The sequence below is a fragment of the Benincasa hispida genome, chromosome 9 (assembly GCF_009727055.1).
Source record: "Benincasa hispida cultivar B227 chromosome 9, ASM972705v1, whole genome shotgun sequence".
In the NCBI taxonomy this organism is placed as follows: domain Eukaryota; kingdom Viridiplantae; phylum Streptophyta; class Magnoliopsida; order Cucurbitales; family Cucurbitaceae; genus Benincasa; species Benincasa hispida.
Window position 1 is genome coordinate 47,902,495 of NC_052357.1, and position 27,210 is coordinate 47,929,704.

The following is a 27,210-nucleotide window of genomic DNA, read 5'->3' on the forward strand; positions in this document are numbered from 1 at the left end:
ATACTAAAAAAAAATAGTAATTAAACAATATAACAAACTACTCATGTCAATTATAAAAAAAATCTTAAATATACAAACACCAGGATCCATAAAACATTAGCGTGGTAGTACAAAATGCATGTGCCTATAATAGTGAGTTTGATGGTTGGCCATTTGAGCGACGTCCAATTCTGTCATCTACACTGTGTCCTTACCTACAAAGTCTGTAAAAATATAGGATGAGTATATAATATACCTTGTAAGTAGTTCTCACGTAGGGTAGTGACCAAATGCACAATCACAAGCAACATGTCATGAAAACATATGGTTGGGACTGAAAACGTATAATAACATGTGGTGGTCGGTTATGCTTCCAACATAAATCGTTCCGCCCTGATAGGAAGATGAGGACCTAAGCGAAAACTAACCCATCTGATGATTAGCGGGTCATGCAGTCAGTAGGATCAGAGTCGCATCCAACATCAACCATTAGCATAACATAAAATTGGATGGTCGGTTATGCTTCCAACGTAAATTTCTCCATCCTGATAGGAAGATGAGGACTTAAGCGGAAACTAACCCATCTGATGATTAGCGGGTCATGAATTCAGTAGGGCCAGAGTCGCATCCAACATCAACCATTAGCATAAACGTAAGATTGAACTAGAGAGGTACAACCATACATATCCTGCTAATCCCTAACATAAACATAACGTAAGATTGGGTCTGGAGGGGTGCAACCATACATGCCCTACCAGTCCTGGAAGCATAAATTTCTCCGCCCTGATAGGAAGATGAGGACTTAAGCGGAAACTAACTCATCTGATGATTAGCGGGTCATGCAATCAGTAGGACCAGAGTTGCATCTAACATCAACCATTAGCATAAACGTAAGATTGGACTAGAGGGGTGCAACCATACATACCCTACCAGCCCTAGAAGCATGACCTACACCTAATTAAAACTTGATTTTAATATGATTGTGAACAAACATAATGCATGAGGTCCCTTGTAGAGAAACGTGTTCTAAACATATAATGTAACATAACAATAACATAATCATGCAACATAATAAAGGTACACTACTATAGAACACTTAAAGAGAGTGTGAGATAAACTACTTACCTTGACTGTGATCTAGTTATTCCTCATTATTCTTTATGATTTGATCAGTAGAGCTTTCCCTTTTTAAACTAGAAGGAAATTTGAGCAGCACCTTACCCGAACTTTTCTCTTTTAACCTCACAGAATTTCCTCACTCACACTTACTCTTTCACACGATTCTTTGTTACTAAGATTTGTTTGAGAATGGGTTAAATCTTCAGGCAAAGGGTCCTATTTATAGTAGTTTTCAGCTCTTCTCAGTGTGACAAATCATCCTACAGGTGACTTCTTTAAAATTACTTAGGTTTGAGGATTCCTCTCAATAAGACACCTAATCTTGGCTAACGTTTGCTCTTACGTCATCATTCTTTGTTTCTATTCAATTTTAGGGTTTTTCCATGTATAATCTATAAGATCGTGGCCAAATTCAACGCATAATTCGCGCTTCTGTCCAAAGCTCGCTCACTCTTCTCTCAGAAATCTTGCTCTCTCTAGTTTTCTTGCTAGGAATTCGCTCTTTCCACTCTCACTTTGTCCAAATCTCGCTCTCAGTGCTCTCAGAATCTCGCTCTCTCCAGCTTTCTCGCTAAGAATCTCACTCTCCAATTCTCTTCAATCTTGCTCTCTTTATTTTCAGAATCTCGCTCTCTTCAGCTTTCTCGCTGGGAATCCCGCTCTCTCCACTCTCGCTCTCAGATTTTCTCTTCAGTCTCGCTCTCTCCAGCTTTCTCGCTACAATTCTCGCTTTCTCCAATTTTTCTTTCAATCTCGCTCTCTCTACTCTCGCCAGCCTCAATCTCGCTAGCATCGCTCGTTGGGGTTTCTCGCTCTTCAATTCTCTCTTCTCAGAATCTCGCTCTCTCCAGTTTTCTCGCCGCAAATCTCGCTTTCTCTAATTTTCTCTTCAATCTCGCTCTCTCTAGCTTTCTCGCTACAATTCTCGCTCTCTCCAATTTTCCTTCAATCTCGCTCTCTCTAGGAATCTCGCTCTCTTTACTCTCGCTTTCTCCAATTTTCTCTTTAATCTCGCTCTCTCCAGGAATCTCATTCTCTCCACTCTTGCTTTCTCCAATTTTCTCTCCAATCTCACTCTCTCCATCTTTCTCTCTTTCTCTCCAATTTTCTTTTATTTATTTATTTATTTATTTATTTATCATTAAATTAGAGTCTCGCTCTCTCCACCTTCATTCTTTCCAATTTTCTTTTATTTTTATTTTTATTTATTTATTAATAATAATATTATTAGTTTTTAATTGTTTCTCTACTTCCCAAATTAAGGTTAGGATATTTATATTTATCATCCAATAAATTTCAATATTTAATTTCCTGTAGTGTATGCGTACAAATCTAGGTTGTTACAGGGTGAGTATAAAGTATACTCAATGTGGGCCACTCAATGATCTGTTAGTATTTCCATTGGATTAAAGTGCATAAGGGCATCATAGACGTAGGCATAGGCATAGGCATAAGGGGCGAACCCGAAGACACGCTTTCATAAGTAGTGACACCAAAAGTCACAGGCATAAACATAAGTGGTGGTCCCAAAATGACACTGTACATAAGCATAGGGTGTGGGCCCGAAGACTCACAACATGCGATGTGCATAGCCCAATGACAACACTAACAGTCACTAAAATCTCAAATAGACATAAGCATGCAATCAAGGCCATGAATCAGCATCAAACTTTATCACAGTTACCCATACATCAAACATTAGCACAGTTACCCATACATCAAACTTTAGCATAGTTACCTATAGATCAAATCACAGTTACCCATACATCAAACTTCAGCACAGATAACTCATACATATAGTGACATAAGAATTTTCCTTCTGACTAGCAGGTTTATCAAGATCTTAGGGCAATACTGGCAGTAAACCACTTACCTCGAAATTATATCGAACAGTTAGCAACCAACTCCAATTATCAACCAAATCTCTCTTTGACTCGAGTCAGACGCTCGAATTGTCCTAGAATAAACCAATTTAATGTTAAACCTTATAAACACAACCTATTCCCCCAAATTGCACAAAAAAAACTCCAAACCACTCACCCAAAAGAATGCTGATGTAACCAGAACTACACTGAGCTCCAAGGACAGAATCCAAAACAGTCCTAAGCCAAGCTAAAATGTTTCAAAACTAAATTCTAAAATCCAATAAACACCAACATTCACCAAACCAACTGGGGAAACGAGATTTAAATCAGAACAACCAAAATAGCTTACAAAAGGCGCCCAAACGAACCTTGATGCTGCTGGACAGTATCGACAAAATGTCTTGAAATCTTGAATTGGGCAACAACGCGCCCTGAATTAACTTAAATCAAACCAAAAATCGGTAGCCATTCAAAACCCATTAACTAAAAAACCAAAAAAACTTAAATCTCACCAAAACCACGTTCTTGGTAGAACCGAAACGGTCAGCGACTGGCGGACGCAAAACAAAAACGAAAGAAAAACAATGGAAGAAACTTGGCATGGCTGGAAGCGGACGAAACTTTGCGCGGCTGAAACGACCGAAACCTTACACTGCTAGAGACTCACGATAAAGCAACAAATGACGGACGAGGCGTGCTGGGCTGAGCCGTAAGGAGGCGGCGGCAGAGACACACTGTGAAGGGAAATCGTGAGGGCTGGAAGGAGGAAGAATAAGAGAAAAAAAGAAAGAATAGTTTTTCTTTTTTTTTCTTTTGCACATAACTCGAGGTTCCCCAACCCTTATTTATAACCCTAATTCCCCTTCTCCTTTCCTTAATTAACTATTAACTCTCTCTCTCTCTTTTTTTTTTTTAAATAAATATATAAATCTTTGGGGCATCACACTCTTCTCCCCTTAATAAACTTTCGTCTTCGAAAGTTCTAATCCTGGAAGAGCTCAGGATGCAGTGCTTTCATCTCATTATCTGGCTCCCAAGTTGCTTCCTTAAACTGATGGTTCTGCCACAGAACCTTCACTAGTGGCACCTCCTTGCTGTGCAAAATTCTCACCTCTCTAGCTATAACTTGTGCAGGCTTCTCCTCGTAACTCAAGTTTTCATTTAGTTGCAAGGGCTCAAAGTCCACCACATGAGACGGATCCGTTAAATACTTCTTCAGCATAGAGACATGAAAGACATTATGGACCGCGGAGAGGGACAGTGGCAGGGCCAAACGATAAGCCACAGAGCCAACTCGCTCCAAGATCTCGAATAGCCCAACAAAACTCGAACTTAACTTACCCTTCTTCCCGAATCTCAAGACACCCTTCATCGGCGCCACTTTCAAGAACACTTTGTCACCTGCTTTGAACTCCAGATCTTTATGCCTAACATCCATGTAACTTTTCTGTCTACTTTGCGCTGCTAGTATTATAGCCCTGATCTTTTGCATGGCTTCATTCGTCAACTCCACTAACTCAGTTCCTAACAGTTTCCTCTCCCCAATCTCACCCCAGCAAACAGAAGACCTGCAACCTCTCCCGTAAAGAGCTTAAAAAAGCGACATGCCAATGGTAGCCTGATAGCTATTATTATAAGCAAACTCTGCCAAATGCAAGTAGAAGTCCCAACCCCCTGAGAATTCCAACGCACAAACGCGCAATATGTCCTCCAACGTCTGATTTAAACGTTCTGTTTGCCCATCAGTTTGGGGGTGAAAAGTTGTACTGAAGTTCAACCGCGATCCAAACGTTGCTTGAAGGTTCTTCCAAAAACTGGAGGTGAAACGAGGGACCCTGTCGGACACAATTGATACCGGCACACCATGCAATCTTACTATCTCCTTCATATATAGTTGAGTCCACTTACTCACCGCGTACGTGGGCTTCCCTGGAATAAAATGTGCCACCTTGGTGAGTCTGTCTATCACAACCCAAATCACTGAGAAACCCTTCGCTATTCTGGGCAAACTCATAATAAAATCTATAGCCACGCTCTCCCATTTTCATTCTGGCACATCCAATGGTTGTAGCAAGCCTGCTATCTTCTGCCTCGGGGCCTTCACCTGCTAACAAACTAAATTTTGGGCCACCAGTAATACCGCTTCACATCTTGGTATATTTTGGTACTACCTGGGTGCATCGAGAATGGAGAGTTATGAGTTTCTGCCAACAGTTCCCCTTTCAGGCCATCATCTGCTGGGACGCACAATCGTCTCTGATACAAAAGACCCTTGTCTACCGACACAGAGAATTCACTTGCCTGGCCTGACCCTACCTGACAACATTTCTGAACCAGGTTTGGATCACCCTACTATGCAACAATAATCCTCTGCCTCAAGGTTGGTTGCATTGTCAACTGAGCTAGCTGCGAAGTGACTTTCCCCACTGCCACCGCGATCTCTACTCGCTCCAGATCCTTACACAACTGAACCTGCTTAGTGATCAAGGCGGTCGAATGAGCAACCTTTCGACTAAGGGCATTGGCTACAACATTCGCCTTACCTGGGTGGTAAAAGATCTCGCAGTCGTAATCCTTTACTAACTCGAGCCACCTGCACTGTCTCATGTTTAACTCTCTATGGGTGAAGAAGTATTTCAGACTCTTGTGGTCGGTGAAAACTTAGATCTTTTCCCCATACAAGTAGTGCCTCCAGATCTTTAGGACAAACACCACCACTGCCAATTCTAAGTCGTGGTTAGGATAGTTTCGCTCATGGTTTTTCAACTGGTGGGAGGCATAGACGACCACCCTACCATGTTGCATAAGCACATAACCCAAACCCTTCTTAGAAGCATCACTGTAGATCACGAAGTTCTCGGACGTCTGGTACGATGAGAACCGGTGCTGAAACCAACCTCTGCTTGAGGTCCTGAAAACTGTCCTCACAAGCTTTGCTCCAAACAAACGAAACTCCCTTCTTGGTTAGCTGAGTCAACGGCGCGACCATGCTAGAGAAATTCTCTACAAACCTATAATAGTACCTAACCAATCCCAGAAAGCTGCACACCTCACTGACTATTGTAGGGCGGGGCCAATTAGTAACGGCCTCAATCTTAGCTGGATCTACTGAAATCCTGTCCTTTGACACCACGTGCTCAAGGAAGGACACCTTCAGTAGCCAGAACTCGCACTTAGAAAACTTTGTATATAGTTTGTTTTCCCTCAGCATTCCTAGGACCTTCCGAAGATATTCCTCGTGTTTCGCCTTTGTCTTGGAGTAGACCAAAATGTCATCAATGAAAACTATTACAAAGGTGTCCAGGAAGTCCCTGAACACCAAATTCATTAAATCCATGAATACCATGGGAGCATTTGTCAGACCAAAAGACATCACAATGAACTCGAAATGCCCGTATCTGGATCGAAACGCAGTCTTCAGAATATCACTGTCCTTGATCCTCAGCTGATGGTACCTGACCATAGGTCAATCTTAAACAATACAGTAGCACCCTGTAGTTGGTCAAATAGGTCATCGATTCTAGGAAGCGGGTACTTGTTCTTGGTCACCTTATTCAACTTCTTGTATTCTATGCACAAACGTAACGACCCATCCTTTTTCTTCACAAATAACACCGGTGCACTCCACGGAGAAACACTGGGTCGTAGGAACCCTTTATCAAGCAGTTCCTGCAATTGAACCTTCAGTTCTTTCAATTCTGTCAGAGCCATTCTGTACTACGCTTTGGATATAAGGATAGTGTCTGGCTCCAGTTCGATCATAAAATCAATCTCCCTTGGTGGAGGCAATCCTGGAAGTTCTTCCAGAAATACGTCGGGATAATCTCTCACAACTGGCTCAGAGGTTAGTACAACCTCGGTTTCTCTTGTGTCAACTACGCTAGCCAAGATACTCCAGACACCTTAGTTAATCAACCTCCTATGCTAGCATGGTTGGCAACTAACCAATCCATGCCCAGAATTACGTCGAAATCACACATGTCTAACACTATCAGAGTCACATCAAGGGTGTGGTTCGCTATTTCCAACTGACACGCTTTTATCTTTTCACTTGCTATCATAATCGCTCATGACGGTGTAGACACTGATAAAACATAACCCAAGGGTTCCAGAACTAACATAGCATGCTTTACGAACAACGAATAAATGAAAGAGTGAGACGAACCAGAGTCAAACAATACCAAGGCATAGTACCCCAAGATTGGGAGCGTACCTGTCACCACTATTCCCGAGTGCTCAGCTTTCCGACGACTGGTGGCATAAACCCGACCCTACTGTTCCTGTCGGTTTGAACTGCTCTGATGCAAACTCGGGGGCTGACCCCCCACATTTTCGGAACCACTACTAGGGCATTAGTCCACCGTATGCCCTATCTGTTTACATCTAAAACAAGTCCCTGTGCCAATCAGACAGCGTCCCCAATTATGCTTCCTACATGACTTGCATACCGATCTTTCCTTCCAAAATCCTCCTAAAGTAGTAGCCTACCGTTGGGCGTGCCCTACTGAACTACTTGTACTCTAAACCTTCTGCGGAGGTCTTAAAGCTTTCTGCTCAACTTTCCTCTTCTGGCCGGGGGCCGGTTCCTCCGTTAGGGACTTCAGGAACTCTATCCCTGAAGGACAACCCATGCGTGTTGTCGCTCGGAAGGCTGCGGCGTAGGTAGGAGGCTCCAAAACTTGCACAGTGCTTCGCACCTTGTCCCGGAGTTTTTGCACAAACCTTTCAGTCCTCTTTGCTTCGGTAGACACTCTATCAAGGGCGAAGCAAGACAATTTGTCAAACTCCTCCTCATACTCTTCTACTGTCATGGTCTCCTACTTCAAGTTCATGAACTCAGCCTGATTGTTGCACCTTACATGAGCAGAGAAATACTTCTCATAAAATCGCTCTTTGAACTGGTCCCACGTGGCTTGGCCTTCACTGGCTTCTATCATTCTCTCAGCCGAGCGCCACCAGCGCTGGGCATTATCGATGAGAACGAAAGCAGCACATTACAACTTCTGCTCCTCTGGACACCTCATGTACTAAAAAATCCCCTCAATAGTGGACAACCACAATTCTGCATTTGTGGGGTCTTTCAGGGACCCGTTAAACGTCGGGGGATCATACTTTTTGAAATCTCGTAGGTTTCTTGGTCTAACCTTCTGCCAAGTTGACCCAGAAGGGTCACGAGGTGGTGGGTCCTGCACCTCTTGGCTCTGCACCTCGGGTTCTTGCAGGTCAGGGTCCCACTCCCCAACTACTTTCTTGCCTCGACTGTCCCTTCCTCTAGTTCGTGGCCCATACCTGGTGACCACACGTAACACTTTAATACACACTAGCAGGGTAAAACGTCAAAAGACTGCACAACAGGTAAGATTTCATATATATTTTCCTAAAGGAATTTAAACAACATACCTGCCGATGACGAAAGATCCATTTATGGCCATAAGGAATAGATTGGACTCACGATGTAAGTGAACCTAAAACTTAGGCTCTGATACCAACTGTAACGACCCTACTTTCCTACTTATTTCTAGGATGCTACTTCATGCATGCATAGGCTTAACCATACATTTCTTTTTCTTTTTTTTTACAAATAAATAAAATAGCTAAATTTTATTTAATAGTGCTCAAATGAGCAAAGGTAAGAAAACATAAATAAATAATAATAAATAAACTAAAAAAAAATAAAATAAAATAAAAATTTACCGTTCAGTGTACCCCTAAACCCGACTTTAAAATGAAAAATAATTAAATAGTCAAATAATAAAATTAATGAATATTGCATGAGAGTTTAAAACGCCTAACTCTTAAACCAGACTCCAAAACATGATACTAAGTGCGAAAGCAGTAAGTCGTCCTAATGGTCAGGTCACAGATCTCTCTTGTACTCAGTAAGCGGCCCACTACTGAGCTCACTCAGCTCACTCAGTGATCTGTTAGTCTTTCCATTTGACCAAAGTGCACAAGGGCATGATACTAAGTGCGAAAGCAGTAAGTCATCCTAATGGCCAGGTCACAGATCTCTCTTGTACTCAGTAAGCGGCCCACTACTGAGCTCACTCAACTCACTCAGTGATCTGTTAGTCTTTCCATTTGACCAAAGTGCACAAGGGCATCATAGACGTAGGCATAAGAGAAGGTCACCGGCATAAACATAAGTGGTGGTCCCAAAATGACACCGTACATAAGCATAGGGTATGGGCCCGAAGGCTCACAACATGCGATACCAATGGCAACACTAACAGTCACTAAAATCTCAAACAGACATAACCATGCAATCAAGGCCATGAATCAACATCTTAGCATAGTTACCCATACATCAAACTTTAGCACAGTTACCCATACATCAACCTTTATCACGGTTACCCATACATCAAATTTTAGCACGGTTACCCATACATCAAACTTTATCACGATCACAGTTACCCATACATCAAACTTCAGCACATATAACTCATACATATAGTGACATAAGAATTTTCCTTATGACTAGCAGGTTTATCAAGATCTTAGGGCAATACCGGCAATAAACCACTTACCTCGAAATTATGTCGAACAATTAGCAACCAACTCAATTATCAACCAAATCCCTCTTTGACTTGAGTCAAACGCTCGAATTGTCCTAGAATAAACCAATTTAATGTTAAACCTTATAAACACAACCTATTCCCCCAAATTGCACAAAAAAAAAAACTCCAAACCACTCACCCAAAAGAATGCAAAAAAACTCCAAACTACTCCCCCAAAAGATTGCCGAGAACTACACTGAGTTCCAAGGACGGAATCCAAAATAGTTCTAAGCCAAGCGGAAATGTTTCAAAACTAAATTCTAAAATCCAATAAACATCAACATTCACCAAACCAACTGGGAAAATGAGATTTAAATTAGAACAACCAAAATAGCTTACCAAAAGGCGCCCAAGCAAACCTTGATGCTGTACCGACAAAATGTCTTGAAATCCTGAATTGGGCAACACCCTGAATTAACTTAAATCAGACCAAAAATCGATAGCCATTCAAAACCCATTAACTAAAAAACCAGAAAAACTTAAATCTCACCAAAACCACGTTCTTGGCAGAACCGAAACGGTCGGCGACTAGCAGACGCAGAACGAAAACGGAAGAAAAAAATCGAAGAAACTCGGCGCGGCTGGAAGTGGCGGTGCGGCTGGAAGCGGACGAAACTTTGCACGGCTGAAACGACCGGAACCTTGCGTGGCTGGAGACCCACGATCGAGCGGTGGACGACGGACGAGACGCGCTGGGCTGAGGCGCAAGGGGGCGACAGCGGAGACGCACTGTGAAGGGAAATCGTGAGGGCTGGAAGGAGGAAGAAGAGAAAAATTTTCTTTTTTTTTTTCTTTTGCACGCAACCCGAGGTTCCCAACCTCATTTATAACCCTAATTTCCCTTCTCCTTTTCCTTAATTAACTATTAGCTCTTTTTTTAAAAAAAAAATAAATAAATGTATAAATCTTTGGGGCAACATTCAGAGAATTTTTCTAAGAAGTATGTGAGTGAGGACAAAGACATCCTGAAAGGACCCATGTTGATTTGTGGGGATTGTCGAGGCTATCAGATGATGAATTTAGGTCTAGGTCATTACAAGATATTTGGTAGAAAAATCATGAAGGATTATTAAACAACTGATAACTCAATAGTTAATAATTACATTGTATGTATAAATGTCAATAACACAATCTTCAACGATTACATTGTAACAAAAATAGAAAACGTTTCTAAAGAGATCATTAAAAATCAAACACACCTATCTTTAAAAATTCAAGGACCTACAAAAATACATTTCAAAGTTTTAAGTCCGAACACGTACAAAATTTCAAGAACCAAAAAGGATTTTTTCTTAGAAAGTTAGAAAGTTTTGAATTGCTAAACAAATTCATCGGTTGAAAGTATTTTCTTCCTCTGAAATTAATCCGATTGAATTGGTTTGAATGAAAAATAGGAAAATAGAAGAGAAAAAAAANAAAAAAAAAAAAAAAAAAAAAAAAAAAAAAAAAAAGAATGCACCAGCCATTGGTAAGGTACTATTCTACCACTAGACCACTAGTGCTCATTTTATTTATTAGTGAATTGTCCATTTTTATAAAACTTTCGACATGGTAATACTCTTTCAAAAATTGCATTATTACCCACGATCTCTTATAAACGTTGAAGTATAAATTATTTAAAATTTTGGATGAAAATTAGGTCTTGAAACGGGTGTGGTGACGACTTAGATCTCAAATTTTGTCCAATCATTTAAAAAGGTTTTTACTTCCATTGTAATTTTGAAAGAGACAACCTGTTAAGAAACTATATTTAATAAGCGTTTTTGAAGAATGTACAAATGAATTTTGAAAGTTAGTAAATTTTGTACAAACTTGTGTTGAAATTACTTGTTGAATTTGTTTTATTGTTGGATACTATTATTTGGACTACTTCCTTTCAAGAGCCATGTTTACTCTAGTTGTAGACGAGCATTTTAGCAAGTCAATTAATTTTAGTTCGAAATTAAATACTTCTATATGATATTTTGAGAAAATTACAAAAAGAAAAAAAAAAAAAAACTATTTTAAAGGTTCAAAATCTAAATGTTCCTTTGTTGATGTCATAACCATGTGAAGTTATGGTATTGCCCTTCCTTTCTTGATATTTTTTTTCTTTTTCCTTTTCTTCTCCCGTTCGTCTTTCTCCCTCTCTTTTCTCTTTATATGTGTGTCGTCATCTTCTTCTCCGGCTTCTTCTCCTTTACACGTCTTCTTTTTCTTCTCTAACATGGCGAGTCTAAGAAAGTAGCTCCGACGGGACCAATTCTAGTGAACAAGAACGCAAGAGAGAAGTGATTTTATGAGTGGGGAAAGAAAGAGAGAGACTGAGGAGACTGAGACTGAAAGAAAGTGAGAGAGATCGAGACTAAGAGAGAGCAAGAGTGACCAAGACCAAGAGAGAGCGAGATGATTTTCCATGTGTGTGCAAGTATATTTTTATAATTTCATCTGAATTTGACGTCAACAAAGAATCATTTGACATTTTTTTTTCAAAAATTGGGTCATTTAACATTTTTGAACCAATTTTTTAGTCATCAATATAAATTTTTCTGATACTTTCACGAATGTGAATGGAATTTTTTGGGCACAACGGAAGATAAAAAAAAGTGTCCCTATTGTACTAAAAATAAAATTCATTATAGCCCTTAATAATGAATAGAAGTAAGAATTAACTATAGGAACCTCCAATAGCACTATAAAGAAATTATGACGAATAGCTATAGAAGATACCCGAATTTATAGTGCATTTGCAAAAATACCTAACATATTTGGAACGGGGGAGAGTTTTGAAAAATTTTATTCAATGGTCTATGGTAATTTGAAACTTTGAAGTTTGTTTATTTAGTCCCAATTTTAAAATGGATAAGTTTTTAACATTCTATTTTGTGTAATTTGGTTCTTGAACTTTTTTGTTCAATAAATTTTATAAAATTTAATTTATATATAACAAAGTCTCGATCTAGTTGACATTATTTAAAATTTACAAACCAATTAAATATTTTAATATGAGTTTTTTTGACACCAAATATTGTACAGTCAAACGGGTTGTCCCGTGAAATTAATCGAGACCTATGTAAGTTGGTTCAAACAGTCATGGATATAAAAAAAATATAAAATTAAAAATTTAGAGTATCATTGAATATAATAATTCAAATTTACCTCTAATAAATTAGTTAATTTAAAAATACATCAAATATATTTTCAAAGACCTGTTTTAGATATTTTCAGTGTGTTGAGATTTATTAGATGCATAAAAATTTTGAAAATGTACTCCCTAAAATTTAAAGGCTAAATTTGCACCCAATATATATATATATATGGAGTGAACTTGTATTTTTACGAATATTTTATTAACAACAAAAATTGGATTTTAGTTGACCCATTTTAATATATTATATATATAGTTGATTTGGTTTTGAATTGAATTTTGGTTTGTTCAGCAATGTTGTTCCTACTCCACTCCCAAACTCCGAATTCATGAATTCATGCTCATTTTCCGTCCAAGGAAGAAATGTAACTCTAAATTTCTCTCTCTCAATCGGAGTCTCTCAACGGCGGATTCAATCGTAGACTCCATACAATCTGTAGGTTCGAAGTGTTGAAGAACGCTGTTGTCGACGTCGTCACCGCCATTCTCAACAATCATTGTTGCGATCAAGTGGTACTTTCTTTTGTTTTCATGCTCTCGCTTTCTCTATTTCATTCCTACTTCGTATATTGTATAGCAGATCCTGTTAAATCCTCCATTCTTACGTTTTCTTTGATTCTAGTCGCTGATTTTGACGAAATCATGCTCAAATACATTTTCTATTTTGCATCTGAACCTCGATTGAAGAAAGTATGTTACTTTTATCTTTATCAGATTTCCGTTCATCTTTCTTAGACCGCCGCTTCAAGCCTTCTCTTACACCTGCTATCTCAGTTCAGGTTCTATCGAGATGCCGTTCCATATCGGTAAGATTGCAAGCTTCATTTTTCTTTCTTCATTTCCTTGTTTTAATCCTCTTTCAATAGGTTCGTTTTATCTTCTCTTATGTCCGCCAACTGTTTGAGTAAACTCCACAATGAAAAAAAAAAAAAAAAGGAAAATATTAGGTGAGATACAGAGGAAAAAGGTTCATTTGTTTTATTCTCGTGATTCAAAAGCTATGCTACTTTTAAGTTGAGAATTTATTGAGTTGTAGATACTTTGCTGTAGGGAACATAAACAACTACCACGTTGAAAATATTATCAAGTGCATATGTTTTTCTCAAAAGAGGCAGCATGAATACTTAGGGTAATATCGCTGCCTTCTTCTCTACCTAAAACTTGTTGTCGTGAACTCTCAATACTTTGTAATATTGATTCTTGTTTCTTTTTATACTTCTCTTGTTTAAGGCAAGGTAGCCTTGTTGTTTCGTAAATTTTGTTAGGCCAATATATACTGTAGAACAATACTTTGGATGGTGTGTATACTGCTTGTAACTTAAATCTATTGATCAAAGAAGAATTTAACTAATTTCTCATGTACTTGAGTGATTCCGTATTTGAACTTTTAACAACATTGCATGAATAGTTTAGTGAAGTGGATCATTTAGTTTTGATCACAGCCCCTGAAGGTGTTTTTGCTCTCTTTTTTTTAGAAGATTTCTTTTTCTTTATGATTTAAGCCAAATATGATTTTGTGTGATTAAATAGTGATCCTATTTGGTTTTAAATAGGATGGACATATTGTTTTGTTATTAAATATATGGAGAACATGTTATCTTTTAGTAACCAGAGCATTTTGACCTTTTTTTTTCACTTGATTGATTTTAGTTTCTAATAGTTAACTTGTTTAAAATTGAAACTGACCTACAACTGTTTTATAAATTTTGTAGAATGTAGCTTGTAAAATGTCGAATTTTGTGCCTTGATGCTTACATTTGCCCTTTCAATCATTGCAGGCTTATGGCTTCACTCATTTAGTCTTCATGAGGTTTAGTGTCTCCGGACTAAGGTTTGCTCCTTTGATGGTTCATAAAACTAATTTCTAGTATCTTGGGATTTGTTGCTAGTTACTTTTCTGATTGGCTTTAAGCTTCCTCTCAATATTAAATTTTAGTTCCTTTTTTTGACAAGAATTTATGAGATTGACCTTGTTTTTGCTTTCTAGTTGTATTTTTTAAGATTTTATTGTAGCATCTGTGGTAATTGATATATTTATTCTTTACAGGTAGAGGCAAAGCTGAAACACTAGGAAAGGAGAAAACATTTGCATTCTACATTGAAGCACAAGGTTAATAAAATTATATTTGGACTTGTTTCTGTTTTAAAAAATAAAATTATACTTGGATTATTGTCTGTGAAATTAGATGTTCTATTTTATTTTATTTTATTTTTTTCTGGATTAATTTTCTAAATGTGATTTGATTTTGGGAACATTTGAATTATGTTCTAACTACTATACTTAGACCTAGGATTAATGACTTTGAGTGTATAATAAATTTATGTTAAATTATAATTTTAGTCTTAGAACTTTATCTATATGGTTTGGATCAAGATTTGAGGTTTTATGTAGTCTTGGAGTGGCTCGAGAGTTATGTATGTTGTATTGCAAAGCCTTTGTGGCAATTAATTATTATGTATGTATAAGGTTGGATTTGATCTTTTTGGTTTAGACATACCTTTGATTTGGTCGATATAGTTTAATGTGAGGGAGAGATGGGAACTTGAAGGATTTTAGTTTTGGCTTTCTGTTTATGAATAAGCAATAGTGATACACTTTGCATTCTGGTTGTTGTTGTAGCTCTTTGAATCGACTTTGCATTCTGGTTGCATGTTTCTTCTCTCTTCTCCACTTTTACATCTCAATCTTTTGTTCGTATTCATCCTTTGTTATCTCTGTAAATTTAATTCACCAAATTTTTTGGAGAGTACTGGATCATGATTTGCTACATTCAATAAATCTCTAGTTTGTAGTTGGAAGAGCAACCTAGAAATTAATACTACATAGCCATGCAAACATCTAATGGTAATATATTTTCTTCTCTGTGCATTAATTGTTATTAGTATGTTTATCATTTTAACTTGGAGATTTCAGGTTCTTTTCCTGAATCATGGAAGATCGTCAAGGCAAGAGGAGTACCAAAACATCCATTATCAAAGGCCTAAATGCTTCGGTTCGACCAATCAACATTCAAATGGACAATCACTTGGTAATCGGGGGAACCAGACACTATCACCAGGAAACAAATTGTAGAAGCCCGACAATCGTTGATCGTTACACTATTATGAATCACTACGCTAGCAGCACTTCTGGATGCAATAGCTTTGGTTCTCGAGGAGCAGGATCGCCATTATCACCACTTTCGGCTATTGAGAATTTGGAAACACCACCTGTAAGGTCTCCACAAATTTATGGAACTCCAGTGAAGGTCGATGAAGAAGTGATAGTAATGGATGGGATTTTGATCAGTTCGATCCCTGGGGGAGCGAAGACAATGAGGTCTCCTTTAGATTCTGGAAGTGGTGGAGGTTTTTCGTCCGCCAAAAATCAATACAGAACGGACATTTGCCGCTACTGGGAGGATTCTGGAAGCTGCCGCTTTGGCCACAAATGCCAGGTTAGTTATTTCATCCCCATCATAATGATCTGATCTGAATTATTGGCTCAACAAATTTATTGGCCAAAATGCGATATGTTTGTTTATTACTTGAGAAACCTTACCTCTGCCTTGAGATTTGATTGCTAACCGGACAAATGGATAAAAAAGATATTCACTATTTGAAGGAACAGTTTGATTAAAGAGTAGTTGTTCATGTTCAAGTTTAATGGGTGAACTTTTAGACTGAATTATTTATTTATTATTTAATGTGGGTTAACTTTCCTTTTTATTCTTGTTACATGTGGGTAGACTGAATTTATTTATTATAGAATAGCTTGATTGAAATAAATTGACGCATTAAGAGAGCAGTACAGGATGAATGAATGTCTCTTAGCCAAGGTTTTATAAGAAAGCCCAGAGGCTGATTCAAGGATGGAATACATATCCCACTCCCAATTTTGTGTAGAATTTGGTCTCAGATAATGAACTCAGTTCTAGTATGTTAATAGATAGAGTGAAACAGTTAGGTTGGCTGCCAAAATTGATGCACTTAAGCATTATCACACAAAGTAAATGAACCTATGCCTTCTCCAAAGTTGGATTAATCATAGACTTTGGCAAGCCCTACCTTCCCAGTGGTTGGATTGAGTACCAACATTGAGTTTATTAGAGCATCATTATTCATGACACGAATTCAAAGCCAAAAAAAACACAACACAACTAACTTCCAGTATCTATCGATCAACGATATCGTGCTCTTGATTTCTAATAATGGATATATGATTCAGTTTCTTGGGTTTTATAATTCAATCTTGGGGGACGGGGACTTGGGGTTGGATCCACCTATTTAATACTTTTAAGTAATTAGGTTGGCTGATTTTATTCCAAGAAAAGGACTAAAACCTTGAATCTCTCTCTCTCTCTCTTTTGATTCATATATAAGCTAAACATTATAAACCCAGTAGAATTTGGGTCCATTGATCTAAAATGTAATCGACAAAATATTTCGTTTAGTTACTCATTTAATCCATTCACCGAAAAGTTTGGGGTCCTTTGTAATTTTTATTAATTGTAGTGGTATTCATTATGGTATATATGGAGAAAAATGTATGTATTTAGAACCTTATAGCTATCATTAAACTCAAAAGCTTAGCAGTATTGGTTAAATTGCGATTTACATGTCATAGCATACATAATATTTTCTAATAATATTTTCAATCACACATGTTGAAATTAATGGGAAATAGTTTGGTTTGCATTATACAGTAATTGATTTGATATGTTTTTTCTGGTTGTATTTTCTATTTGCAGTTTGCACATGGAAAGGAGGACCTTCGGCCTAGTCGTATACCAGTTAGAACCAAGCCTAAGGTACCATTGACATCTAATAAATTAAATATTCTACAGGTTTTGTTCGGATAAAAGACACTTTTAGATTTGCATATTCTTCACTACTACAGTTCAGCGAAACGTACGGTCCCAAGTTCCGCAACAGTCATTCACTAACAGGAATAGCTGCAACAACACATTCAAACTTAATAGATACATTCAACAAAACTGAACTTAGCAGAAGAGAAGATCTTACGACAACGACGTCGTCAACCTCAGTACGCCACATGAACACAAAGCCAAGCCTTATTCCCACCATTTCCATCATAGATTGGTCACCTGAAGATGATGGCATCAAAATTGTTGTCCCCAAAACAGAGACAACAAAAAGAGAAGATGTAAACCAATATATCCATGGAGTTCTTTATGGTTCCACAACTGAGAGGACCAAAAAGAGACTCCCAGTTTTCACTCAACTTTGCTCTGAAAAACTCCAACAAGAATAAGCAACACCAAGCCTTCTTCCAATCATCAAACTGCACAATCATTCTCATATTGCTTACACCATTTTGTTTTGAAACACTCAGTCAGCTTTGTAATAGGAGCTTTCATTAGTCATAAAGAAATTAGGTAATAAGGAAAAGGTTAGAGCAAAACAATTATCCAAGTTGTGATTCACTATTTCCTTTGCATGAGGCTCATTAAACATTGATGGTCAATACTAATTTTGACAAAAATGGATGAACATGAATGCAATCTCTCTCTCTTTCTTTTTGAGTACAACGCCTACGGATGGGAGATTGAACCTCCAACCTCTAAGGACAAAAGTTATGCTAATACCATTTAACCAAACTCACTTTGATTGAAAACTATATCTCTTTATGTGTCAAAAAATTTATACGAGGGAATAAATAATTTCAAAATAAACTAAACTAAATCTCAGAATGAAAAAGGAAAATAACACTCTTTGGGGATTTTCATTAATACTGATTTTGTTAAAATTTATTAGAAATATAAGCTCATGTTAGAAACTTATTTAGTTATAATAATCTTTGTCTCTTGAAGTGACGGAGTGCATCTTTTTACCCATCTCATCTCAAAAAAGACAAAGAGGATTAAATTTATTAAAAATAAATAGACATATGGAGATATAAAAGTTTTATTAAAAACATGTTATTAGGTAGATGAAAGATGGGTAAAAAGATGCACCTCGTTTCATTATTTTACTAAGAATCGAATATTTTACTTCAAGGTTAATACTATTTCTTTTATGTAAATTGAACCATGTTTATTTTTCCTGATTTTGGTGGTTGTTTTGTGAACTATATAACATCCAGTGCTTTTTGGATTGATTTTTATGATAACTTTGAAAGAAAATTTTAATCCATCCATTTTAAAATAAAATTTTTATTAGCTTCATCTTTTGTAGTCCTAGATTAATTCATTTAGTCCATTAATTTTCATGACAATAATTTAAGAATGACAATGATTTAGTTAATTAATTTTTAATAACAAAGTAACAAATATTTGAAATTAAGTTTTATAACAAATTCAGTTCGCCTTTAGATTTCAACCTTTAGAACTCCTCAATGAAAAAGTCAATTTCTTGTTTTTGAGTGTGTCAAAATGAGTAAGAAGGGGAGAGAGAGGAAAAAATAAAAACAAAACCCTAGTGATCAGCAGTGGACAGCGAACAACAAAGAACATTCGACTATCCACGACTAGCATAATCCACACCATGATTCAGCGAGGAGAAAGTTCTAAAATAAGGGAGATTATTTTATTTACTTTTTTTGTGACAATAACGAAGGAGAATATAATGAGAAATCCAATGGGAAAAGAAGGAAGAAAGGGAAATGGAGGGAAAGAAAAGTTGACAATGAGCAAAGGTCACAAGCGGCATGCTGACAACAATTGCTAACTATCATCGGTAACTATGCATTGATCGAACACGATCACAATGGTCAATCGATGATGGCACGACGATTGATCGATTGCCGATGATCAAGACGTTTGGTCAATCGATCGTCGGCGGTCATGACGATAGGTCGATCATCAACGATCACAAAGGTCGATCGGATGCCGATGATCACAATAATTGGTCGTGAAAGGTTATGACATTTGGTCATCGATCGTCACTATGGTTGGTTGTTAACGGTCACAATGGTCAGTCATCGACGATCAAGATGGTCACCCCCTATCAGTGAAGATGGTTGGTTGTCGATGGTCAAGTTAGTCGTCAACGGTCACAATAGTCAATCGCAGACAATCAAGACAGTCTTTCGTTGACGATCAAGATTCTTCTCCATAACTAGACTCACCAACTCTCCCTCCACCATGTTCTTCACTGTCCCATCCACTCTATTAAGATTAGTCCATAGTCCCATATTAGGTCCCCCATTAACACCTGAACTTAGCATCATAACCCATTCCACTCATAGACATACCTCTACCAAAAAATGATGGGTTCACATAAGGAGCTACACTAGAAAGGCTGATAGCTCCTAGAAATGAGCTATTTAATGCCAATAATCTCGCTCGTTGATAATGATTAACAAGTTTAAATGTCTATATTATTAAGATCTCGAACAATTCATGTATTCTAGAGCTTTACGGGTCATTTAGTGTTAATTTGGACCTATTAAAAGCATATCAGAGCATGCAGGCTTAAAAAAGGTCCTATTCAAGGACTGGTGTTGGGCACCACTCTGCAGCGCCCATCTCAGAGAGCACACATTAAGTAGGTGTTGTAGTGCCATTACAATTTGAAGTAGGGAGACGCGCACGTGTGACACCCTTGATAGAAGAAGCACGCATAGCATAGCACTACGATACCCTCTATGGCATTACGACGTCGTCGCATTTCCAGTGATGCATGTGTGTGACAATGCTGCGTGCAACCTAGTGGGAATTTGGCCTCCGCTCCTTATGACTCTGCACCACTGCCGCATTGTCTATATTATTTGTTCTTTCTTTTTAGGGTTTTCCATGGGAGAAATCATAGAAGATATGGAGAGAGAGACAACAATCTCAACCTTTCTTCTTCTTCTCCTTCTATTTTTTAGCTTTTTAGTTTTCGTTTTTGGTTGTGTTCTCATTTTGGACATGTCCAATCTTGTCTTCATTGTCCCGACATGTCGTCAAAATTAGTTTCCTAGTTTATGAGTAGGGAATATAATGTATATTTTGTGAGAAATGAACTTTCATTGATTAATGAGATTGTGATTTCTTGCATCTATGAACTTTTATTTAATTAGATTTGCATTTGTGAATAGATTGACACTTTAAACGCCGATGCATTTCTTTAGCTATAGATTTGAGCTTGAATGTTACCCCCTTATTTCTTCTTGCTTATATCACCTAAATAGAAAAGTTTGAACCATGCATGTATGTTAGAGATACATGTTATCCATAGATCTTTCATGCAAGCTCAACTTAGGTTCAAAGATAAATCGATTAATCAACTTAGACTATCTAGGTTATTAATCTTCACAATGGAACCCTTAATCTTAATGCAAATGTATGAGTGCTATAGGGATGCTATAGAATCCAGTAGGTGTTGGAAGCCTATGATGGACACTCACAAATAAGTAACTAACAAAGGAATATTTGAGAGAAAACAATTTCACTTTTATTTGAAAGATTTCAAATTTGGCTCTTTGTGTATTCTTCTCTACATGCTTGGATGCTTTACAATACAAAACAATCCTATTTATAGGATTCTTATGGGTCCATAATTCTCATACTTATGCATAAAAATTCATATTAACCCCAATACTTTAATTCATGAAACTCTCGTACTTAAGTACATAAAACTCTTAAATTAACTTAATTAACTCTCATCGTTTAATTTTGCCAACTCTCATAAATTAATTAATCTATAATTCATCTAATTGAAACATGTTTAATTTTTAACATCCTCCCTTAAACATGTTTTCTAAAGATTCTAAGCAAAGTTCTCTAACTTGTTAAACACGTCAACTTTAAGTGACTTCATGAAAATATTTGCAATTTGATCTTCAATCTTCACATATTTAACTTGAACCTCCTTTCTTGAAATGCAATCTCTGATAAAGTGAAATCTTGTATCAATGTGCTTACTACGATCATGGAACACCAGATTCTTTGGTAGGGTCTCAAGCCATCAAAGTTCAAATGCCCAAGTCTTAGGTGCCAAATCCAAGATGGATATTTCAAACATGACATCAAGCATTTAGCAACATCAGTTTGAATGTTTAATAAAAACATTATATTCTTCATCATTTGCACTTTAGCAATCATATTATCATGATTATCTCTTATTGAAAGACTATAATCCTTTATTAAAATATTATAGCCTTTCTCTAAGAGTTGTCCCAAACTCAAAATATTGTTCTTTATATCAAGCACATAATAAATATCAGAGATAAACTCATACTTTGCATTCTTCAAGTTAATAAAAAAATTTACCTTTTCCTTTAACAGGAATTTTTGTGGCATCACCAAATATGATATTACCACCAATGGATTCATCGAGTTCCACGAATATTGACTTACATCTACACATGTGATTGCTTGTACCGCTATCAAGATACCATGTATTGTTTTTTAAGGAACTTATTATGAAGAGAACCTTGAGCGGAAGCAAGATCGTCCAATTCTCATTTCTCATTGAATGTAAGTTTTACGGTAAAGAAAGAACAAGATATGCATTTCTATAAATTACAACATGCTAAGTTAAAAGGAAACATAGGGTTTCAGAAACCTTACCTTTGAAGATTTTCTTCATGAAATCCATTGAACAGATCACGATCTCTTCTTCCAAAAGAGACACCACCAAAAGACGAACCCTCTGTATTCTCTAGGGTTGAGAATAGGGCAGGAGGTATGGGCTTTGCCTTAGGTTTGGAAGAGGGAAGGAGATGGAGAGAAAGAGAGGAAGGAGAAGAACTTTTCTTCTCTGTACGTTTTTTTTTTGCAGAAGAACTATTCTCTCAGTGTTTCATGGAGGAAGATGAAAATCATCTCTAGATGCCTTCACACTGAACGATCTTTATGAGAGAAAATAGGGGGAGGAAGTTATAATCCCACCTCTTTTAATTAATTAATATTAATATTAATTTAATAAAATTAAATTAATAAAAATAACAATTATATATATAATAACAAGCTTATTATATATAAACTATATGTTATATCCCATATAACACATAATCTACAGTTTTATATTGTATTAAATACAACATAATCTATAGGTTTACATTTTCTCAATAATATATGGCATTTAATATAAATCACATTATATTAAATTCAACTATGAATCTAATTCATATAATTAATATTTGAATCATATCCAAATATTTAATTCCTCTCAACTTATTTATGGTATTTAATATAAATCATATTTATATTAAATTACATAAATCTCATTCATATAATTAGTATTTGAATCATATTCAAATTCCTCTCATATTACCTTATATTATAATATATCAAATATATTATATTAATTATATCATATATATAATTAATTTAATTAATTATATCATATATAACAATTTTCCTCAATTAATTTGAATACTTCAAATTAATCCAAAATTAATTCTCAATTATATCCTTGTTGAGCTACAAAGGGGACCTTATGGACTTGTAGATTAAAGTTCCAACAGTACTTGGATAATTAATTAAACTCTTTAATTAAATTTAATTAAATTATCCAACATCCATTAACTGTCGGTCATTCCACTAAAGACTGACAGCTGCACTATTCGTACTACAAATATATTTCTTTGTCCATTAGATATAACTAATCAACAGTGCGATGACCCTTCACAAATTGCTCGTAAATACAGCTAGGCCAAAAATACCATTTTGTCCCTGTGGTTACATCTAACTCCTTAAGTACCATTGATTCCTTTAATGAACAATAAGTCATAGTCCAACTATGACTAAGTCCCTCTCAGGCCAGGAGAATGTGTGGTCACTATGTTCAAGCCCCAAAATCAACCCATAAGGGAGCAATTTATCTACTTGCCCCTGCATCGAGAAAGAAGTGAATTCCGTCTCGTGTAGCTGTGTTTTCAGCTCCCCAGTCAGACTAATCCCCAAAATGGTAAGCTTATTGAGTTGGCAATCTGGCCACTCTCACCCATACAAATCAAATAACTGCCTTCATGAGTAGGAGTTTATAACTCAGGATTTGGGTCATGTCACCTATGGTCATTCTAGTGAAATGTAAGTCTCTATTATTAATGGCGTTACATAAAGAGACTAATCATTTCGTGGCCTGGTCTTATACAAACTTTTTGTATAGGATATCCTCGCTCACGTGTCTCTACATGAATGATCAGGATCAGATTATCTGTAGTACTTTACAATATTTGTAACACCTACAAAGCGGACTGTATTCATAGTGTCACTAGGATAAGATATCTAGTCTTATCCATCTACTACAGACCGTTTAGGTTATTATTTAAACAAGATCCACTTGTATGTCTCTACATACTTGTTTAAATTACATGAAATAACCTAGGATCATAGTTTATTGGATTGAGTATATGCTTATAAAATTACACTTATTTTATTAACGACAATATGTTTATTCAAAGTTTACAAACTATGACAAAAGATTTAGGACACAAATTCCAACTATTTTCACATGCTTCTTCACCTTTGCGTGCTAGAAGCAAAGATGATTTGCTACTTTTTTCATCTTTCTCAACATAATTTGCATTTTCTTCAACTTTATTTCTACATTCCCAAGAATAATGGCCAAATTTATGACAGTTATAACATTCAACCTATCTTGTATCGTACCTTCTTTCATTATTTGATCGTTCTCCATTTGACCTCGAATAATTTTATCTTCCATGACCTTTTGATGAATTTGAGTTTGAATTACTCTCATTAAATTTTCTTTGACAATGGTTTCCTTGACCTCGACTTCTGAAATCACCACGTCCATGATTGTTACCACGTCCTCGACCTCGATTGTCTTTTTCTTGGCTATCTTCTTTATCTTTCAACTGCAACATGAAAAGCTTCTCTTCATGGACTTGTAAAAAATTCATAAGTTGATCAACGAACATTGTACTCAAATCCTTTGATTCTTCAATAGCTACAACGATGAAATTGAACTTTTCATCCAATGAACGAAGTATCTTTTCTACTAGCTCATCATTTATTGTCTCACCATAATTTTTTCCATTTCATTTACTACTAGCAATCTTGAAGTATAATCTGAAATCGTTTTAGGCTCCTTCATATGTAGTGATTCATAATCATCTCTCAATTTTTGGAGGTGAACCTTCTTGACTCGAACTACTCCTTTGTGAGTATTCTCCAAAATTTGTCATGCTTGATGTGCAGTAGTTGTTCTAGAAATCTTCTCAAAATTTGGATCGACAATGACTTGATGAATAATGGTGAGAGCCTTTTGGTCTTTCTTTCTTGTATTTTGCAAAGCTTCTCGTTGAGCTTGATTTAAAGCCATATCACATTCTGGTTCTTCATAACCATTAATAACAATGTCTCATACATATTGTGAATCAAGTTTAGCTTTCATATGAATACACCAGCTGCTATCATTTTCTTTCATAAATCGAGGTACTTGGAAGGGAACCAAATTGTTATTTTCCGTTTGCAAAAACAATTCTTGTTTTGAGAACTTCGTACTCAAGCTCTAATACCACTTTGTTGGAAGCGTATGATGGACACTCACAAATAAGTAACTAACAAAGGAATGTTTGAGAGAAAACAATTTCATTTTTATTTTATAGATTCTTCAAACTTGACTCTTTGAATATTCTTCTCTATACACTTGGATGTTTTACAATATAAAAAAATCTTATTTATAGGATTCTCATGGGTCCATAGCTCTCACACTTAAATACATAAAAACCCATATTAACCTCAATACTTTAATGCATGAAACTCTCATACTTATGTACATGAAACTCTTAAATAAACTAATTAACTCTCATCGTTTAATTTTGCCAACTCTCATAAATTAATTCATCTATAACTCATGAAATTAAAACATGTTTAATTTTCAACAGTAGGACAAAACATTTAGTTTAATTGGAGCATTAGCTTTGATTAATAGTTAAGATGCTTGCTCGGCTTTTCCAACAATTTGGCTGTCCCTTGAGTTGAGTAAGTCAATGTGTACTTGATAATCAAATATATGTTTAATTTTAAGATTCAACGATTGAATTGCATTGGATTATCAATCGCTCATAGACTAAACATATCCAATTTGAAGTTACATTTATCCTCTATCCTTATTTTCCGCACTTACTCTATCTGCACCAGCCCCCCTCCCAATAACCTCTTTAATTAGAAAATCGGCTTGTGAAACAAATCTCGTGCTTTCTTATGCATCGACCCAGTCTTATCACTTGTACTACTAAGTAGTATAAACAGTATAGGTCGATTATTATAACCTTTATTTTATGGTCAGAAAGGACTCTGCAACAAGTCTTTTCCATTGCTGGCAAAGGCCAACACCCCCCCCCCCCCCCAAAATCCATTTGCCCACCCTTCTCCATTATACCTCTGCCACCCATCCCACCTCCTCTATTCATCATTAGCTCAACTGGCCCTCTATCTCCCAGAACCTCTACTATTATCACCACTCTGATAATTACCACCCATTGCAATGTTACTTCCACCAATTTATGCAAAGGCAACAACACATGGCGCCATCCATTAAAAATATGCCCATTCATTCCCTCTTTGCAGGCCGTAGCAGTAGATGGACAATAAAATTAAATTTCACAACTCCCTTTTGACTTTGCACTAGCTTTCTCATCAAAGAACTTGACCTCCTTCACCGGACCATACTTTAACAGAGTTCCGCCTCTTGTTCTGCATCTGTAGTCTAGATGCAAATCACCAACAAACAAAAACGTTCCCCCGTCACATCCCCTCCACTCCGAACATTACCAAATCCATTTCTAATGGTGGAGATGTTAAAAACACCCCATCTACACGACCCAACCTATATCGTTTGGGTTCAAATAAACAAAAATTTTGTGGATTGAATTAGTTTATGGGTTCATTTAAAATAACCTAAACCAACCTGAACTTATTATATTTTTCTTTTACTTATAATGCAATTATATACATATATAAGAACTTTTTTTTATCACTTTAGAAAAAAAAATCATTATAAAAATTGAAATTGAGTTGCTATTCTTGATTTAATACATGAAAATAATTAAATCAAATTTTTACGTATTATATCTTGTTTCTTTTTAGAACAAAAATTTAAATAATATTAACTTGAAAATAATTAAATCTAAATGTTTCATAAGGATTATTTGATTGAAGAAATTAACAACCTGAACAATTGAATTAGGTCTAAAAAGTCTTTTCAACCCCACCCACGAATACCGCTACCATTCAAATGCATTCCACCATTTTGCCTAAGCAAACCTCCTTCATTTTCTAAATCTCCCGCATTTGCTAAAGCTGCTCCTTGGATGCTCAAGTACGTTATTGCTACTTATCTCCTCTAACTTATTAAATTTACTCTCTTGCGCTAAATCGACCTCCACTTCCCACCGACAATCCCATCTCATTCATTTTTAAATCAAAAATCTAGTTATAACTAGGATTGGCAAAATTCCCTGAAGGACCCCACCCCGATCGAGACGGAAAATCCTCGATTTGATTGGGGATGGGATCAAACCAAGGAAATTTTTCGAGACTCCATTCGGGGACAAGGTGGGGACGATATCCCTACTCCAACCCCAATTTGATATATTTATATTTTTAATATTTTATAAATATATATTTTTAATATTTTATAAATATATATTTATAATATATAA

At 36.4% G+C, this 27,210-nt stretch overlaps 1 protein-coding gene and 1 long non-coding RNA gene across 5 annotated transcripts; one reads left to right on the forward strand and one right to left on the reverse strand.

Moving 5' to 3' along the window:
• Positions 1–153: 153 nt before the first annotated feature.
• LOC120085965 lies at positions 154–10,330 on the reverse strand. 3 transcript variants are annotated; one of them, XR_005484096.1, is made up of 5 exons: positions 10,011–10,330; positions 9,860–9,929; positions 9,491–9,573; positions 2,972–3,055; positions 155–203 (listed from the first exon to the last, which is right to left on the reverse strand). It is a non-coding gene; the product is annotated as an uncharacterized LOC120085965 (long non-coding RNA). The 3 variants fall into 3 exon arrangements; XR_005484097.1 differs by lacking the exon at positions 2,972–3,055 and having other exon boundaries at positions 154–203; positions 9,860–9,912; positions 10,011–10,328; XR_005484095.1 differs by lacking the exon at positions 2,972–3,055 and having other exon boundaries at positions 154–203; positions 10,011–10,328.
• A 2,584-nt stretch (positions 10,331–12,914) lies between these two features.
• On the forward strand, positions 12,915–18,172 carry LOC120085195. 2 transcript variants are annotated; one of them, XM_039041083.1, is made up of 8 exons: positions 12,915–13,160; positions 13,362–13,453; positions 13,698–13,776; positions 14,426–14,478; positions 14,695–14,757; positions 15,562–16,084; positions 17,378–17,437; positions 17,527–18,172. In XM_039041083.1, the coding sequence occupies exons 6-8, from the start codon at positions 15,578–15,580 to the stop codon at positions 17,899–17,901; spliced, it is 942 nt and encodes a 313-aa protein (XP_038897011.1). In that variant the 5' UTR covers positions 12,915–13,160; positions 13,362–13,453; positions 13,698–13,776; positions 14,426–14,478; positions 14,695–14,757; positions 15,562–15,577; the 3' UTR covers positions 17,902–18,172. The 2 variants fall into 2 exon arrangements, with proteins under 2 accessions (XP_038897011.1, XP_038897010.1); XM_039041082.1 differs by lacking the exon at positions 13,698–13,776.
• The last annotated feature ends 9,038 nt before the right edge of the window (positions 18,173–27,210 follow it).